Below are 18,231 nucleotides of genomic sequence, written 5' to 3' on the forward strand. Positions count from 1 at the left end.
ACCCCATAGAAACCCACAAATGAAACCCACACCCACAAACAAAAACCTGCACTTAACCTAAACAGTTTTAATTACCCAATTTTGACTTAGGTTCCACTAGAATAAAAAACCCAATTAAGATCCACTAGGAAAAAAGCCCAATTTAACCCCATAAAAACCCACAAGTAAAACCCACACCCACCCACAAACAAAAAACCCGCACTTAACCTAAACAGTCTTAATGACCAAATTTTGACTTAGGTTCAAAAAAAAAAAATAACCATAAAAACCCTCAAATAAAAATCACACCCACAATGCAAAGTAAAACACAACGCAAAAAAAAAAAAAAATAAAACTCACACGAACAAGAGCAATAAAAGCAAGTGTCGATAACACCACCAGTTAGTTATCTGGAAGGAGAGGGAATTGGAGAGAGGAGAGAGAGGAGCGCGCCAGAGATCGTCTTAATATTATTTGGGCGAGGGATCCCCGAGATGCAATTAGAGTAATGATGATTGGGCAAGAGGGTATCGGGGTCAGAATGGCATTACCTGAGGGCCGGGGTCGTTAGTGACTTCGTGTAGTGTCAGTACTGTGCTTTCAACGGTATTGATATTCGCTTGCTTCCGTGGCTCTGCTTGTGCTTCGGTTTTGCTTCTTTGTGTGATTTTTTTTTTTTTGTGATTGTAATTTCTCTAATTTTTCGCGATTGTAAATTATATAAAAGTCAGTATTTTTCATGATCGTAAATTATGTAATATTTCGTGAGTATTTTTCGTGATTGTAAATTATATAATATTTTGCATTTTTCGTGATTGTAAATTCTATATTTCGTGAGTAATTTTCGTGATTGTAATTCTATATTATATTAATATACATACATACATACATACATACATACATACATACATACATACATACATACATACATACATACATACATACATACATATAAAAAAATCAACATTGGAAAAAAGGTAGAAAAACTCACGCTCCTTACACATACAATAGAAACGTTTCTGCGTGTTTTTCCATGAATAGATATGCAAACGTTTACGAACGTTTAACATTAATATAATTTTACAAACGTTTGCGAGCGTTTTCCATGCATAGATATTATGCAGCCGTTTGCATACGTTCCCCATGAATAGATATAAAGGAAACGTTTTCCCTGCATAGATACTATGCCAACGTTTCCTAACGTTTTCCCTGCATAAATATTATGCAAACGTTTGCGAACGTTTTCCCTGCATAGATATCATGCAAACGTTTCCGAACGTTCCCCGCGAATAGATATCATGCAAACGTTTGCATACGTTCCCCGTGAATAGATATCACGCAAACGTTTGCGAACGTTTTCCCACCCTACGTATCACTCCCATCTGTCAGATGATCACCGCCGCCAATTTCCACCAACATCTCTATTTGATTTACAGCTGCTGCAATAACTGCGCTGCTATCAGGCGAGGGGATATATCTGCATTGCATAAATGCCTTTGTTTGGAGGGAGCATGCAGTACCTGCATTGTTTTCATTTGGGAAATGCACTAACTGCATCCAGCATTTCGTTTTAATTCACTCAGCAAAGGGGGTAATGCGATCAAGTATTAATCCAGGTGATTGCACAGAGAGAGAGAGAGAGGATATTTTTTTTTTTACTTTGGAAAGTTCATGGTATTTGTCTGAAAGGGAATGCAGCTGTTGCATTGCATTTTGTATTCAAGGGAATGGAATAAGTGCATTGCATTTGATATGGTTTAATCCTGATGTTTTTGTAATATGAGGAGTAACTTTGATTTTGTTAAATTGTCATAGTATTCATTATTTTAAGCAGAGGCCGATGGGATGGGAACATAGAAGATTATAATAATAACGTAGGCCATGCCTGTAGGAAACAATAAAACATCCTTTTGAAGGAAGATTGTATGAACCACAAATACAAACCACAAATACGAAAGATGGGGGAAAGTTCTTAAATTTGGTAGTAATGATAAGTAAAAAAACTTTATTTTTTTATTTATTTATTAATTTATTTTGAGAGAGAGAGAGAGAGAGAGAGAGAGAGAGAGAAGAGAGAGAGAGAGCAAATTCTGATGTTTAATCCTGGCCTAGTTTTAATATATTAATGGTATTACAGTGTCATGTCAACATTACAGGAAGCTACGTGGCTTCAAAAGATTTCTAACCTACTATCATTATCAGGATCATCTATCTCCGAAGATCTTAACATTTTATAGACTATTTTATAGACTATTTTCAACAGTATCATTTTCGAAGTCCCAAACAACCACATTTCATCTATATAACGCGCTAACTTGAGCCTATACACACTTCTGTTTTCATACTCAGAATCCTCAACTTCCGAAGATATCAACATTTTATAGACTATTTATCCCTGTTAACACTTGACCATTATATTCTCATTACTTTCCCAATAATTAAATAATCAGTGTTGTCTTTTAAGGTACCTTAAACAATTGAAAGATATTAACATTTTATATACTACCCTGTTAACGTTTTACCATTATTTTTAAAATCCTAAAAGAATCACTTTAATCTTTTCCGAAATACCAAACAACCACATATAATCCATTTAACGTTCTATAATCTAAACTATGTACACTCGTCTACTTTCATTTTCCGGATCGCCTACTTTCGAAGACATTAATTATTCATAGACTATTGCTGCCTGTTAAAGTTTTACTATTATTTCCAAAATCCTAAAAGAATCACATTATCTTTTTCGATGCCATAAACAACTCGGACCTATGTAGACTTCGTCCATTGTCATACTCAGAATCCCCAACTTCCGAAGATATCAACAATTTATAATCTATTTCTCCCTATTAACGCTTGACCATTATATTCTCATTACTTTCAGAATAATAAAAGAATCACTATAATCTTTTTTAAAATCCCAAACAACCACATTTCATCCATCGAACGCCCTAAAATCCAACCAACACACACGTCAAGCGTATCACAACGCAACCTTCCCAAACCCAGCCTCACCCCAGGTCACATTCCACTCGCAGTCCGGACCCGGGAGGAATGTTTACGTCGATCAAGCGGCCGGGGGAAGTTGACCCCTCGTCAAATTTAGTTTGACACCGGACCCCGAGGGATTATCCACTTCAAAGGGGTGAATGGAAATTGGGGAGTATTTACGGTATTGAAATGGATTAAATTCCTTTTTTTTTTAACATTTGAGTGGACTGGATGGAAGGGGATGGGAAATGGAGATTGGTGTGTTTTAATGAGAGAGAGAGAGAGAGAGAGAGAGAGAGAGAGAGAGAGAGAGAGAGAGAGAGAGAGAGAGATGCTTTTACAAATTATTCAATGATTGGGACTGGGATCACAATTTTGGGTTGAGAGAGAGAGAGAGATTATTGATCGGTTGATTTAGTGATACGAATTTGCGTTAAAATTAAGAGTAAAAGAGAGAGAAAGAGAAAGAGAGAGAAGGGGGGGCGGTTCGACTCGAAAAATAATTGGTCAGTTGATTTAGTGATACGAACTGGCGTTACAATTTTGAATTGAGAGAGAGAGAGAGAGAGAGAGAGAGAGAGAGAGAGAGAGAGAGAGAGAGAGAGAGAGAGAGAGAGAGAGAGGCTTTCAGAACCTACTGCTCGGTTGATTTAATGATACAAACTGGTGTTACAATTTTGAGTTTCAAAGAGAGAGAGAGAGAGAGAGAGAGAGAGAGAGAGAGAGAGAGAGAGAGAGAGAGAGAGAGAGAGAGAGAGAGAGCGTCTGTCATCCAGGTAATGGCTCTTTAGGATGATAAGCTTCAAAATAAAAACATTTATTTTGCATAATGGCACAAAGCCAGGAAGCTGGGAATTATGGGATGGGTAATTTGTGATATGGTTTTTATGGATGTTTAGTTTCCCTGCGATGGTGATGATGATGATGATGATATGTAATGGTGATTGTATAGTAGTAGTTTTAATAATAATAGTAATTTGTAGTGATGGTAGTGATAATAGTGTTTTTATTATTATTATTATTATTATTATTATTATTATTATTATTATTATGTCATGATAATAGTAATGACAGTATGCTAAGCATCATAATATCAGTAGTAGTAATAGCAATAACAGTAATAGCACTGATAGGTATGGTAGTAATTATTTGCAGTAACTATAATAACTGCAATAATGGCATGGGAGGTTTGGTAACAATTATAATAACTATGGAAAGATGTTCAATGACAAACTAAATAATGACAGTACCAGGAGTGCCATTGGTGATAATATTAGTAGCAGTATCACTGCGCATGATAATGTTGTTATAGATGATAATGATAATATTACGAAGTTATAGATAATAATGATGATAATATGAATTTTCATACCACTATTTATCTTCACACAATAGTGATAGAAAATGTCAACATAATCATGATAGACCCCAACTGTAAAAAAAAATTTTTTCTTAAAAAAAAGAAGAAATTATCTTTAAACGAGAGGAAATTTTCCTGAGAAAAGAAGATATTCAGGAGGCGTTTGTCTCCCAGGGCCCCAGATCTTCTTGAGGTGCACCCACGCGACTGATATCCGTGTATATCCCCCAGTGGGTGGTCCTAGGGAAGATATATTGCCTAATTTTTCACGATATTGAGATGGATGTAGTCCGCTGGTAAATAAAGATGGGTTTCATTCGCGGGTTTTGGTTCTGTTTATATATATATTTATATACAGTATATATATATATATATATATATATATATATATATATATATATATATATATATATCTATATGTATATAGTATATATATACAGTATATGTATGTTTATATAGTATATATTTTTATGATATGTACACATGTATATTGTTTTTATAAAAACAATACAGTATGTATATATAATATATATATATATAAAAACAATATATATATATATATATTTTTATAATATATATATATATATAATTATATATCTATATATATATATATATATATATATATATATATATATATATATATATATAGAGAGAGAGAGAGAGAGAGAGAGAGAGAGAGAAACTACTTTATTAAACATAAAGAGGTCTATAATGAAGTAGCACTTTCGATGTGAAAGCTTTGTTTTTATCTCTTCCATTCTCCCTATTCCAATCGTCCATCCTAGTAGTTTTCACTTCTTCCATATGATGAGGTTTCCCGCCCTATCGCACTGCATTTTAAAATAAAATGAGCAATTCTTGTCAGAAATCCTGGCATTCAACAGCAACCTAGGTTTTTAACTTGAGTACGGACATAGGCCACGCCCCCTTTTGTAGTTGCCAGTTTCCCCTTTTGAAAAGTTGCCAGGTATTGTAATTTATAATCGAAGTCATAAGTCAACTCTATCTTCACCATGGTCTGTTTGTTTGGCACAAAGAAATATCTATATTCCATCTCCTTTATTAGCAAAAAACAAGTCATTACAGGAATGCTGGTAAGACCTGGAATTGATATTGCTGTTGATAATGGCTCCCAGCTTCCGTTCCAAGAATTCCAGTCTTCCAGAACGTAGTTCCTCGCATCGGTTGAGTGGTTCTTGAACGTCAATTAAAATCATCTCCTACTTTCTTGTTTCCTTATTCATTTCCTGGAGTCTGTTCTTCCTAGAAGTGCATCATGTGAACTTAAAGTACCTATGGAAGTAATAGGGTTGTGTGTATTTTTTTTATCTGATTTTTTAAGCATTTATTAGGTAATTTTCCAAATTTACTAATTCTTATTGGGAAATCGTCTGTGTTGTTCACAATTAGTGTGCCTGTGGTTGATTTTGTCCTGTTCATTACTCATATTATTTTTTATCTCAGGAACTTGTAAGTCCTCTTGGATAATATTACATAGGAATGTGCATATAAGTGAAGTGGAAATATTATGCTCGTTTTGAATATAAATCTGAATGAAATATACACAAAGATTATGGAAAAACACCGAGATGCATGAAATAATGTTTTAACTAATTCTTGCTGGTCTTTTAAATTAAAATGTAGCTTAAAAAGAAACTAAGAGAGTACTACAAGTAGAACTCTGTGTACTTTGTACGCCTTATACTTAGGACTGAATACTCGTGGACATAGAGATAATTACATTCATTCTCCTCTTTCATCTTTTCTTGTCTTCTCTTCCAAGAAGATACTATAGACCTGCCTCTTGCTTCCTCATTTATGTCCGTGTCTTCTCATTTGTATCCCTAAAGTTATGCTGTTGTATGTTTATTGTTAGTTTACAAGCATGTTTACGTAACCACAATTGAGAGAGAGTTTATCGGGCTGTCATTCAGAGTTACCTCCCGGATGTACCGTATGTATGTATGTATGTATGTATATATATATATATACACACACACATACACATATACATATATTGATCCCCAAACCTCAGTGGTTAACGAACTTTTCTCACGGTTGAGGGACCATAGTTCGATCTCAAATATCCGGAACGTATTTGGTCTTGTTTCTTATAAATCAGTTGTACCTGAGTTGGCCTAAGCTGTACATTATGTACGTGGTGGTTAGTTGACTTTGCAAGGACGTAGCATTGTTAGAGAATGTTATAGGGCTGGCACTTTCATCCCATAAAGTGAATGCACAAGATTAAAAGCTAAATATACGGATATCAAATAAAACGCTTAACCAGACAGCATACGTCCATCACTATCAACAGAAGCCATGCGTCCATCAAAAACCTCTGCAGGCGGTTAGTGCCTTCAGTGCACCTCATACGCTGCACTGTAGGCATTACTAAAGGTCCCTTGCAGCGTGCCTTCGGCCCCTAGCTGCAACCCCTTTCGTTCCTTTTACTGTATCTCCTTTCATATTCTCTTTCTTCCATCTTACTTTCCTCAACCCTCTCCTAACAGTTGATTCGTAGTGCAACTGCTTTGAGGTTTTCCTCCTGTTGCACCTTTCAAACCTCTTGCTGTCAGTTTCCGTTTCAGCGCTGAATGACCTCACAGGTCCCAGTATTTGGCCTTTGGCCTAAATTCTGTATTCAATTCAATTTAATTATATCCCTCAAAAACTAACATTCGACACGTCCAAGAAATCAGACTATCTCTTGAATAACATGAGAAGTTCTGAGGGTCTTGTAAACCCTCCCCTCCCCTCCCCTCTCCATCCTCCTCTCCTCCCTCCCCATCCCATCTCCCTCCCCTCCTCCCCTCCCCCCTCCCCTCCCCCCCTCCCCCCTCCCTTCCTCCCCAGAGAAGTCCTGAGGGTCTTGTAAACCCTTCTCTTCCCCCCTCCCCCCCCCCTTCCATCCCCTCTCCTCCCCCCCCTCCCCTTCTCCCTCTCCAGAGAAGTCCTGAAAGTCTTGTAAACATTCCCCTCTCCTCCCCTCCTCTCTCGTACTCTCCCCTTCCCATCCCCACTCCCCTTTCCCCTCCTCCTCCCCCTTCCCCCTCCTCCTCCCCTTCCCCTCCTCCTCCCTTCCCCCCTCCTCCTCCTTCCCCTCCTCCTCCTCCCCTCCTCCCTCCCAGAGAAGTCCTGAGGGTCTTATAAACCCCTCCCCTGCTCCTCCCCTCCCTCACCCTCTCCCTCCCCATCCTCTCTCCCCTCCCCATCCCCTCTCCCTGTCCCCGTCCTCCTCCCCTCCCCAGAGAAGTCCTGAGGGTCTGTTAAACCCCCTCCCCCCCCTCCCCCTCCTCCCAGGCCTATTCCCAGAGAGGTGGTGTGTGGCAGAGTTCCCTGACCTTGTATAACGAGGTGACATAATGGGAAGATCGTCCCACGCTTTTCATCCCTCACCGATTACGTCATAGTTGACCCCTGACCTTTTTTTCTTATGTATGAGCGGTGAATGGAAGACTTCGCTTTGGATGGGCAGACTGTGTAGGAGAGGGGGTAGGGAAAGGGGGAGGGAAAGAGAGAGATAAGTGGACGAAGAGGAATGCCTGAGAGAGAGAGAGAGAGAGAGAGAGAGAGAGAGAGAGAGAGAGAGTTTAATGGACGACAAGAGAGAGAGAAAAGGGTGGAATATACAAGATTTTGATAGAGAAAGAGAATACTGAGGACGAATTAAGTTGAGAGAGAGAGAGAGAGAGAGAGAGAGAGAGAGAGAGAGAGAGAGAGAGAGAGAGAGAGAGAGAGAGAGAGCTAAAAGCTAATGGAAAAAGAGAACTCTATGACGGAGACGAGTATAAGGATAAAATATGACTGAGGAGAGAGAGAGAGATAGGGGTGGAATATGTAAGATTTTGATAAAGACAATAAGACGAATTAAGTTAGAGAGAGAGAGAGAGAGAGAGAGAGAGAGAGAGAGAGAGAATAATGGAAAAAGAGAACTCTATGACGGAGATGAGTATAAGGATAAAATATGACTGAGGGGAGAGAGAGAGAGAGAGAGAGAGAGAGAGAGAGAGAGAGAGAGAGAGAGAGAGAGAGAGAGAATCAAGAAGATAGAGTGAGACTTTGGGGTCAAGCTGCTCTTTATAATTGAGACGAATAACATGTTAAATTTGATTAAGGACACGAGAGAGAGAGAGAGAGAGAGAGAGAGAGAGAGAGAGAGAGAGAGAGAGAGAGAGAGAGAGAGAGAGAGAATGAGCTAAAGGATGTAGTAAAAAGAATAGTGTAAACTTAGTAAATGCAAATATGTTTTTAGGTAAACTAATATGTAATTATTATTATTATTATTATTATTATTATTATTATTATTATTATTATTATTATTATTATTATTATTATTATTATTAGATACACAGTCTACAAGGAATCTTAGAGTTAAAATATAATAACTGCAGCACCTTCTCTTGGCTAGGTCACGGCTTGAATGGGTGACCTTTTGGTAAAGTGTCTCTTAATTGTGGTCTTTCGATTGGTGAAATCAAGCTTTAATACAATAAATACTCTTTGTATTTAGTTTTTTGCCGTAATTATTTTATATTCATAATTTTCATTTTTTCTTTTGTTTACAAGCATTAAATAATGTGAAAGCCATCTTTGCAAGTTTCTGGCATTTTATGCTTCTTCAAAATGTATGCTTACAACAACAACATGAATAATAATAATAATAATAATAATAATAATAATAATAATAATAATAATAATAATAATAATAATGGTGATGATGTAGGAATATAGGTAAAATTGTCGCAAATGTTTATATTAAAAAATACATAAATGTCTCTCTCTCTCTCTCTCTCTCTCTCTCTCTCTCTCTCTCTCTCTCTCTCTCTCTCTCTATATATATATATATATATATATATATATATATATATTTATATATATACACTATATGTATGTATGTATATATATGTATGTATACACACACACACACATATATATATACGGTATATATGTATATAAAATTATTTATCCTTCCTTCTTTACCAAATCGACGGAATACATAAAACGCAATAACGCCTCGCAAATGCCATCAGAGATTCTTAATAAAATCTAAATCTCTTCGAAGGAAACGAAGCAGGCTAAGTCCTTCTAAGAGCATTACGAGGACTCTATATACAGCCGTGAGATCCTCGGCTGGGACGCGTCCTATCCTTAAGACGGTTCAATCCTTTGAAGTTGGGAACAATGGAGAGTTAGTCTCTGTTATGTGGGGATGGCGCAAGCATTGAGGTGTTTTGTGTGAGGTTACTGCTGCACGTCTCTCTCTCTCTCTCTCTCTCTCTCTCTCTCTCTCTCTCTCTCTCTCTCTCTATATATATATATATATATATATATATATATATATATATATATATACACATTTATGTATATAAAATCATATATTCTCTCTCTCTCTCTCTCTCTCTCTCTCTCTCTCTCTCTCTCTCTCTCTCTCTCTCTCTCTCTCTATGTGTGTGTGTATTTATATACAAATATATGTATATATGCAATGAGAGAGAGAGAGAGAGAGAGAGAGAGAGAGAGAGAGAGAGAGAGAGAACTACAGAAACCACAGCTGCATGTTTGCAACCACCAACCTCCCCGTACCTGCAGTCTCTCTCTCTCTCTCTCTCTCTCTCTCTCTCTCTCTCTCTCTCTCTCTCTCTCTCTCTCTCTCTCTCTCTCTCTCCCCCTGCTTCCCATGAGCACACATAACTCTCTTAACAAGTTATAATAACGTCACGAAACGATGGAAGTTGGGCCATGAAAAGCATGGCGAGAAGACCCTCTCTCTGCCTCGTCCCCTGTGGAGGACGACTTTTGGCCCAAAGTTTACGAAGGCACTCAAGCAAGCCTCCTTTGGAAATTTCCCTTCGAGAGCCGAGGAGGAAGGTAGTGAAATCTGGCGAGTTGTGACCGTAGAGTTTACCCTGGAGGTTTACTGGTTGATGCGGTTTTATTATTATTATTATTATTATTATTACTGTATTATTATTATTATTATTATTATTATTATTATTATTATTATTATTATTATTATTATTCTAGTTATACTGCAGGTACTGCAGTATAAAGTGTTTTATAATAATAATAATAATAATGAAAATAATAGTGAGAAAAATGGACTCCTAAGGAGGCAGGATACACCCGGAACCCCACGCTATAAAAACCACCCATTCGAATAGGATGACTGTGATTGACCAAGAAAAAAATATAATATTATAGAGTTAGTATATACTGCTTTTTAAAAATCTCTTGGAATACAGATTGCATTTTTAAATATTTGTTTTCAGTAGGATTTTCATCAAATAATTCTCCACATAGTATAAGGAAATATGGGTATAAGTTATCGTAGAGTTAACCATACAGACTTGTAAGATAGTTATATAGTGAAATATGGCGATAGTTGACCGTAGACTTTTAATTCGAATATCTTTAATTTCACTGTGTTTTTGTTATTAGTATATTCTTCTCGCTTTGAGTAAATGAAAATTCTATAAGTAGACTGTAAAATTTTGACAGTTTAAAATATAAAATGTTCATGTATATTTCATACATTTCTGATCAGAGATAAAAAATTAGAATTTTACAAAAACATGCGGTTATAATTTTAATTAGAGCGTTTCATGTGACGTGCAATGAATCAATGATATTTGCCTTAATTTTGTATGTATTTGTTACTGTTATTTAAATTTATTTTGTATTGTAATTCACAAGCGCACTTCAGCAAGACTCATTTTGGAAAGCATTTAAAGTACGGTTAATCATGTTCTGTGTTTGCCATCAAATCCGGCAAGTAGCTTGTGTACATATCAACTGTTTACTCCTAATTCTGTTCTGTTTTGTTGTTCAGAATTTGTGTTTAACTCATTTTCTTTTTTTTTTTTACTTGATATACAGAGATTAATTGTTTTGACCAGACATCGACATGTCAAAACTGTTCTTTTTAAAAATCTGATTGTGTTTACAGGTCCCATTTTCTTTGAAAGTCCAGTCTCTTTAAAAATTCCATTTTCTTTTAAAGTCCCATCTTTTGAAAATTTCATTTTTTTGAAAGTTCATCGCTTTAAAAATCACATTTTCTTTTAAAATTACATTTTCTTTAAAATTCCCATTTTCTGTAAAAATCCAATTCTCTTAAAATCCCATTTTTTTCTTCCAAAATACCATTCTTTCAAAATCCCAGTTTCATTCAAAATCCCATTTTCATTCAAAATCCTATTCACTTTAAAAATCCTATTCTCTTTAAAAAAAATACCATTTTCTTAAAAAAATCCCAATTTGTTTCCTGCTGATAATTAAAGTACAACCATTCCTATTTCAAATGAATTATACCCCCTAACCTTCCACTCTCCTTCCTTGCAGGTGTGTCAAGTCATGGAGATGAACCTGAAAGGCGAGATCGAGCCCAGCCCGACAAGCAACTACATCTCGATTCTGAAGGAGGAGCCCCCCCTAGCCAGGAGTAGGGTGGCGATAGTGCAAGACCTCGTCACCTTCGCCGTGCAAGGAGGTAAATAAGGAAGGATTTTTCTTGCAGTCTTTGGGATTTAGTTTTGTGTGTGTTTGCATCTTACAGTTTTATTGTTGTTATGTATATGCTGTTTAAGAAATATATATATATATATATATATATATATATATATATATATATATATATATATATATATATATATATATATATATATATATATATATATATATATATATATTTAATCGTCTTTTGGATTATCAGTCTAATGCCCTTATCAGTCTAATGCTGTTCGCACAGACTGATAATTCTTTAGATATTCTTACTGATTATACCACCTGAAAGTTCCAATAACTATGAGCAGTTTTAATCCCACTAAAGTTTGGTATGTTTGTTTATCGTCAATTTTTTTTCGTTAAAGTTACGCTAAAATTTATGTACCAATTTTTCGAAAATTTTATGACCGGAAGTCCTAGTGACCCGCAGCATATGATTTTGGGAGAGATAGGAATGTAATATGTTTAAGGGACATGATACGATTTTGGGTGGAGGGGATGGTTTGCTCAGTCTTGTTCTTATTTAATTCATTTTACTGTACATCCTTTCATATTCTCTTTCTTCCATCTTACTTTCCACCTCCTCCTAACAATTGATTTATGTTGCAACCGCGAGGTTTTCCTCCTGTTACACCTCTCAAACCTTTTATAACTGTCAGTTTCCGTTTCAGCGCTGAATGACCTCATAGGACCCAGTGCTTGGCCTTTGGCCTAAATTCTATATCCAGTTCAGTTCAGTATACTTATTTGAGTGTGTATGTTCGTATGTCTGTTTGTATATGTGAAACTGTGCTTGATAAATTGATATGTTAAGCGATGCTGTCTAAATAGCATTGTGGTATTTTTAAGTTAAGATCTATAATACGACCTTCGGTGTCATAGATACTTGTTTTGTTTTTTCCTTATTTTTATTTTTATTTTTTATAAATTTCATTATCATATCGTGCTATGTTTTTGCTTTGGTTATAATAATAATAATAATAATAATAATAATAATAATAATAATAATAATAATAATAATAATAATAATAATGGAAAAAGAATTCCACATTTATGTATCGATAAAAATGTTTTTGAAAATAAATCTATAGATTTCTTTTTCCATTTTAAGATTCATGCTACCAGGAGTATTTTTAATAATAATAATAATAATAATAATAATAATAATAATAATAATAATTGCGTGCTAAAAATGAACAATTGTAATGGAAATAAGATGACCTATAAAAATATTAAGAAAATTGTCTTGAATGACCATGCGAAAAAAACACGATAAATAAATAGATAGATAAATAAATAGGTAATATAAAAAAGTCTCAGGACTGTCAAGTCAATAAAGCAGGTCTTCTCTCTCTCTCTCTCTCTCTCTCTCTCTCTCTCTCTCTCTCTCTCTCTCTCTCTCTCTCTCTTCTCTTTTTCCAACGTTGAGCGAGAACCTTTTTCTCTCCCTATGACCTAGATACCTTCACGAGAGAGAGGAGAGAGAGAGAGAGAGAGAGAGAGAGAGAGAGAGAGAGAGAGAGAGAGAGAGAGAGAGAGTCTGGAGGCTGAACCCATCTCATTCGTATATATCGGAGCTTTAAGATAAACATTTGTCTTAATAGCGCGGGAGAAAGAACGCACAAACGCGATACTGGATCTCTGTTTTAGACTGAGAATGAAGACACAAGGCCAGCTCTCTCTCTCTCTCTCTCTCTCTCTCTCTCTCTCTCTCTCTCTACTCACACACACACACACACACACACACACACTCACTCTCGATATTGGATCTCTGTTTTAGAATGAGAATGAAGACAAGGCTAGCTCTCTCTCTCTCTCTCTCTCTCTCTCACACACACACACACACTCATATATACACACAACTTGTGCTGTGTCTGTAAAGAGAGAGAGAGAGAGAGAGAGAGAGAGAGAGAGAGAGAGAGAGAGAGAGAGAGCAAGTTATGTCAAGAACCCCAAATCAATGATTATATCCATATATCCACTTACCATCATTGTGACATTAATGTTTAACCATCTGAAAAAGGGCCTGGCGAAGCAGCCTCTAATCAATAGAAAACGGAATGTAAACACGATCAACAGAAAACGGAATGTAAACACTGAGTTGACACGTGTGGTATTAAAGTGCGGTAAGACAGAATGAGAATATTTGATTCTTGGGGACTGTTTGGGGAGAGAATCTTTGTTCGTCGAGAGAGAAAAGGTGACAGGGTTTGTGTGTATTGAGTCTAGAATTACACGACTTTTATTTAGCAACTGATTGACTTTTTGTTTCTGTTGTTTTATTTCTTAGGGTTTTTTGTTTGTGATTTTTTATTTACTGTTTGTTGATGTAGTTATGAGGAGTGAGAGAGAAGGTTCAGTATAGAATATTTTTCATATTTTATTTAAACATTGTACTAAAATCGAGTATAATTTGAGAGAGAGAGAGAGAGAGAGAGAGAGAGAGAGAGAGAGAACAGAGTAGAATTTAATGCTAAAAGTGTATACAGTCATTCATACCTTTGTCTGCATGTTTTCGACGACCATTGTGATTGCACCGAAGCCTGTTGCGTCATTTTAATTGACCTGAAGGCCGTTTCGTCATTTTAATGGGCCTTTAGGCTATTTTGTCATTTCGTATTTCCAATGGCAATCAAGTCCGGAATGGTGTATTCCTTTGTGCTTTGCGTCGGTGGGTGATTTTCCAGAGTCTCTCTCTCTCTCTCTCTCTCTCTCTCTCTCTCTCTCTCTCTCTCTCTCTCTCAGAAAGCCAAAAGGGACGAGCATACTGATACCTTTACCTTAACAAATGTTACTCTCTCTCTCTCTCTCTCTCTCTCTCTCTCTCTCTCTCTCTCTCTCTTGGAAACACACACACACACACACACATCCTGATACCTTTACCTTAACATATGTTACTCACGGGAAACAGAGGTAAAAAGTGAATTCCAAAACTCGATCCAAGATCGTTTAGGTTATGAACATTAGAACCGAACTCCAGTGTAAAGGAGGAATATATAATAATGGGGAAAATCCTGAACCGAATCCTTAACATATCTTGGTCGAGGGAAAAAAAATTGCAAGCTTTGACAAGTTACGTTGAATATCATTGATCGTCAGCAAAAATAAAACTTCGTTTCCTGATTGAAAAATTGAGGAATTCATATAAGAATGGGGAAAATGCTTTTTAAGGCTGGCCCGAGATTTTTAAAGTCCTGATTGGTCGAAATTTTTTCTGAAAAAAAACAAAGTGTTCAAAGTTAAATGATTTTCTGTTTACAGGCAATCATTTTATATTGAATATTCTTTGATAAATTCAGCAAAAATAAAAAAGTGGTTTCATTGAATGAGTTTTGCTGAATTCATTTTAGTCAAGTCTTTTTACAGAAGAAGTTTTATAGAGTTATGTGATTTTATGAGTTCTGATTTTAGGTGTAAATTTTTTCAGCAAAATAAAGTTTCATTTTAGGTTAAATGTTTTTGACAGAAAATCATTGTTATATCACAGGAATTCTGTTGCATAAATTTTTAGTGTAGTGTGACCGAAAAGTGGTTTATTTTAGGTTATGTTTATGACAGAAAAGTGGTTTATTTTAGGTTACGTGTTTGACAGAAAAGTGGCTCATTTTAGGTTACGTTTTTGGCAGAAAAATGGTTCATTTTAGGTTGTGTTTTTGACACAAAAGTGGTTAATTTTAGGTTATGTTTTTGACAGAAAAGTGATTCAATTTAGGTTATGTGTTTGACAGAAAAGTGGTTCACTTTAGATTATGTTTTTGACCGAAAAATGGTTCATTTCAGGTTATGTGTTTGATAGAAAAGTGGTTCATTTTAGGTTATGTGTTTGACAGAAAAGTGGTTCATTTTGGGTTAAGTTTTTCACAGAAAAATGGTTCATTTTAGGTTATGTGTTTGACAGATAAATTGGTTCATTTTAGGGTATGTGTTTGACAAAAATGGTGTTTGGTAGTTTTTTTCAAAATAAGCTGGTGAAATATAAAACTGATGTTTTTCAGGCATTAAAGTGACAGGTATTGTGTTTTTGCTGTTATGTAGAAGCAGTTGACATTGAGACTTCCTCTTCGGAGTAATGATGACGTCGTTGATCCTATATAAATTTCACATATAAGAATATAGCCTTATATTTATAGGCTTAAGAATATTGCTTCGATAATTTTAGCAATCTTTCGATACCTAGTTTTTTTTAAGGCTTTGATCAGGTGAAGTTTTTAAATTCGGCCCATCTGCCTCGGTAATATATAAATGTAACACCTGATAAACTTGGCAAAATTAACATATTTACCCCTTATTAACAGACAGATCCCTTTTCGAGAGGTGGTGGCTAATTACTATAGTTTTAATTAGAGTTTAATGTATGTTTATTGAAGAATTAAAACTATTTTGAATGAAAAAGTGCCAGTGTTTATTTTCATGGAAGAAGTCTGATCAGACAAGCTAATTAATACCCAATTTTTCCAGTGGTTGGTGTCTAAAGACCAGCCAGATATTGATGAATGGAAATTAACTATAATTTCACCATGAAGTACTTCACTTTTCTGTCGTGAAATTTAAATTTAAATCCACTAACCAACCGGCCAATTAAAATCGAAGAAAAATGTACATAGATTAAAAGAAAAACTCCCTGAATTATGAGAATTATGTCAGTCTGTTTTTGAGGTTAATGCTAATCAGTTCTCAGAATTGCTGTTTATCTTGAGTTGGCAATAATTAACGTAATTATGAGGTGGCTCTTGAATGCTAATTATGACTTGTTATTTTCCGCATTTAGAAGATTGTGAAGTAAACAACATGACTTGGTATTAATGAACGTACAAACTTGGACACATTACGTTTTTATACATACATAGAAAAAAAGAGGGAATTGAGAGTAAGCCCTGATTTTTTTTCTATAAATACGGGTAGAACATAAAGAAATAGGGGTGAAGGAATTTAAATAATTAAAGAACTTCGTGCGCACATCTAAAAAATAAAATTAGCATGTGACAGTAAAGACATTCATATATATATATATATATATATATATATATATATATATATATATATATATATATATATATATATATTTATATATTCACGTGTTAATTTTATTGATTACGTGTGAACAGGAATTATTTAAACTTCTTGAATTATTTAAATTCCTTCGACCTTTATCTTTTATCTTTTATTCTCGACTTCCTCCTTTCTTTCTACGAGTTCCCTTCCCTTTATTTCTCTCATTTCCCAAGTATCTTCCCCCACGTCTCGAAGACCATTCCCGATCTCTCAAAACCTTCCCTTACTCCCTGAATCCCTTCCCAACCCTTATTCATTCAAGGGCTCCCATTCTAACCCTTATTTCCCAAGCCTCAATCCTTTCCATCAGTCAATAGACCTGGCCCTTGCAACCGTGGAAAGTCAGTGTCTTTGTCAACCGAGACATTCAACTGTCAAACCCATCAGTCAATATTGGAAAATTAAGGCGCCTGATCGGATACAAATACGATGAATGAAATGGCGGATGGTAAATGGGAGGTATGGGGGATGGAGGGGAGGATAATGTAGTGGGGGAGGCATGGTGGAGAATAGGAGATGGAAGAAGGTGGAGAGGGAGGAGGAGGGTGTTGGTGGGGTTGAAGGGGAAGTTGAAGAGGGAGGAAGAATGCGATGTGGAGAAGAGGGAGAGGGAGAAGGAATGCGTGGAGAAGAGGGAGAGGGAGAAGGAATGAAAAGTAGAGAAGAGGGAGAAGGAATGTGAGGTGGAGAAGAGGGAAAGGGAGAAGGAATGAGATGGAGAAGAGGGAGAGGGAGAAGGAATGAGAAATAGAGAAGAGGGAGAGCGAGAAGGAATGAGAAATAGAGAAGAGGGAGAGGGAGAAGGAATGAGAAGTGGAGAAGAGGGAGAGGGAGAAGGAATGAAAGTGAGAAGAGGGAAAGGAGAAGAATGAGATGGAGGAGGGAGAGGGAGAAGGAATGAGAAATAGAGAAGAGGGAGAGGGAGAAGGAATGAGAAATAGAGATGAGGGAGAGGGAGAAGGAATGAGAAGTGGAGAAGAGTGGGGAGAGGGAGAAGGAATGAGAAGTAGAGGAGAGGGAGAAGGAGAAGAAATGAGGTGGAGAAGAGGGAGAGCGAGAAGGAATGAGAAGTAGAGAAGAGTGGGGAGAGGGAGAAGGAATGAGATGGAGAAGAGGGAGAGGGAGAAGGAATGAGAAATAGAGAAGGGGAGAGAGAGAAGGAATGAGAAATAGAGAAGATGAGATGGAGAGAAAGAGGAGAGGAGAAGGAATGAGAAATAGAGAAAGGGAGAGCGAGAAGGAATGAGAAGTAGAGAAGAGGGAGAGGGAGAAGAAATGAGAGGTGGAGAAGAATGAGAGGTAGGATCGAGAGAGGTTGGTGGAAGGAGTGAGATGTTCGTGAAGAT

At 36.2% G+C, this 18,231-nt stretch overlaps 1 protein-coding gene across 1 annotated transcript in view; it reads left to right on the forward strand.

The window, feature by feature from the left end:
- The window catches only part of LOC136852955 (transmembrane and coiled-coil domain-containing protein 4-like), a 272,962-nt gene that overhangs the window by 205,757 nt on the left and 48,974 nt on the right, over positions 1 to 18,231 (forward strand). Inside the window, exon 3 of the mRNA XM_067128027.1 lies at positions 11,672 to 11,819. Coding sequence (XP_066984128.1) covers positions 11,672 to 11,819 — 148 coding nt within the window. The remainder of the gene's footprint in view (positions 1 to 11,671; positions 11,820 to 18,231) is intronic.

This window comes from Macrobrachium rosenbergii, chromosome 26, assembly GCF_040412425.1.
Source record: "Macrobrachium rosenbergii isolate ZJJX-2024 chromosome 26, ASM4041242v1, whole genome shotgun sequence".
In the NCBI taxonomy this organism is placed as follows: Eukaryota; Metazoa; Arthropoda; class Malacostraca; order Decapoda; family Palaemonidae; genus Macrobrachium; species Macrobrachium rosenbergii.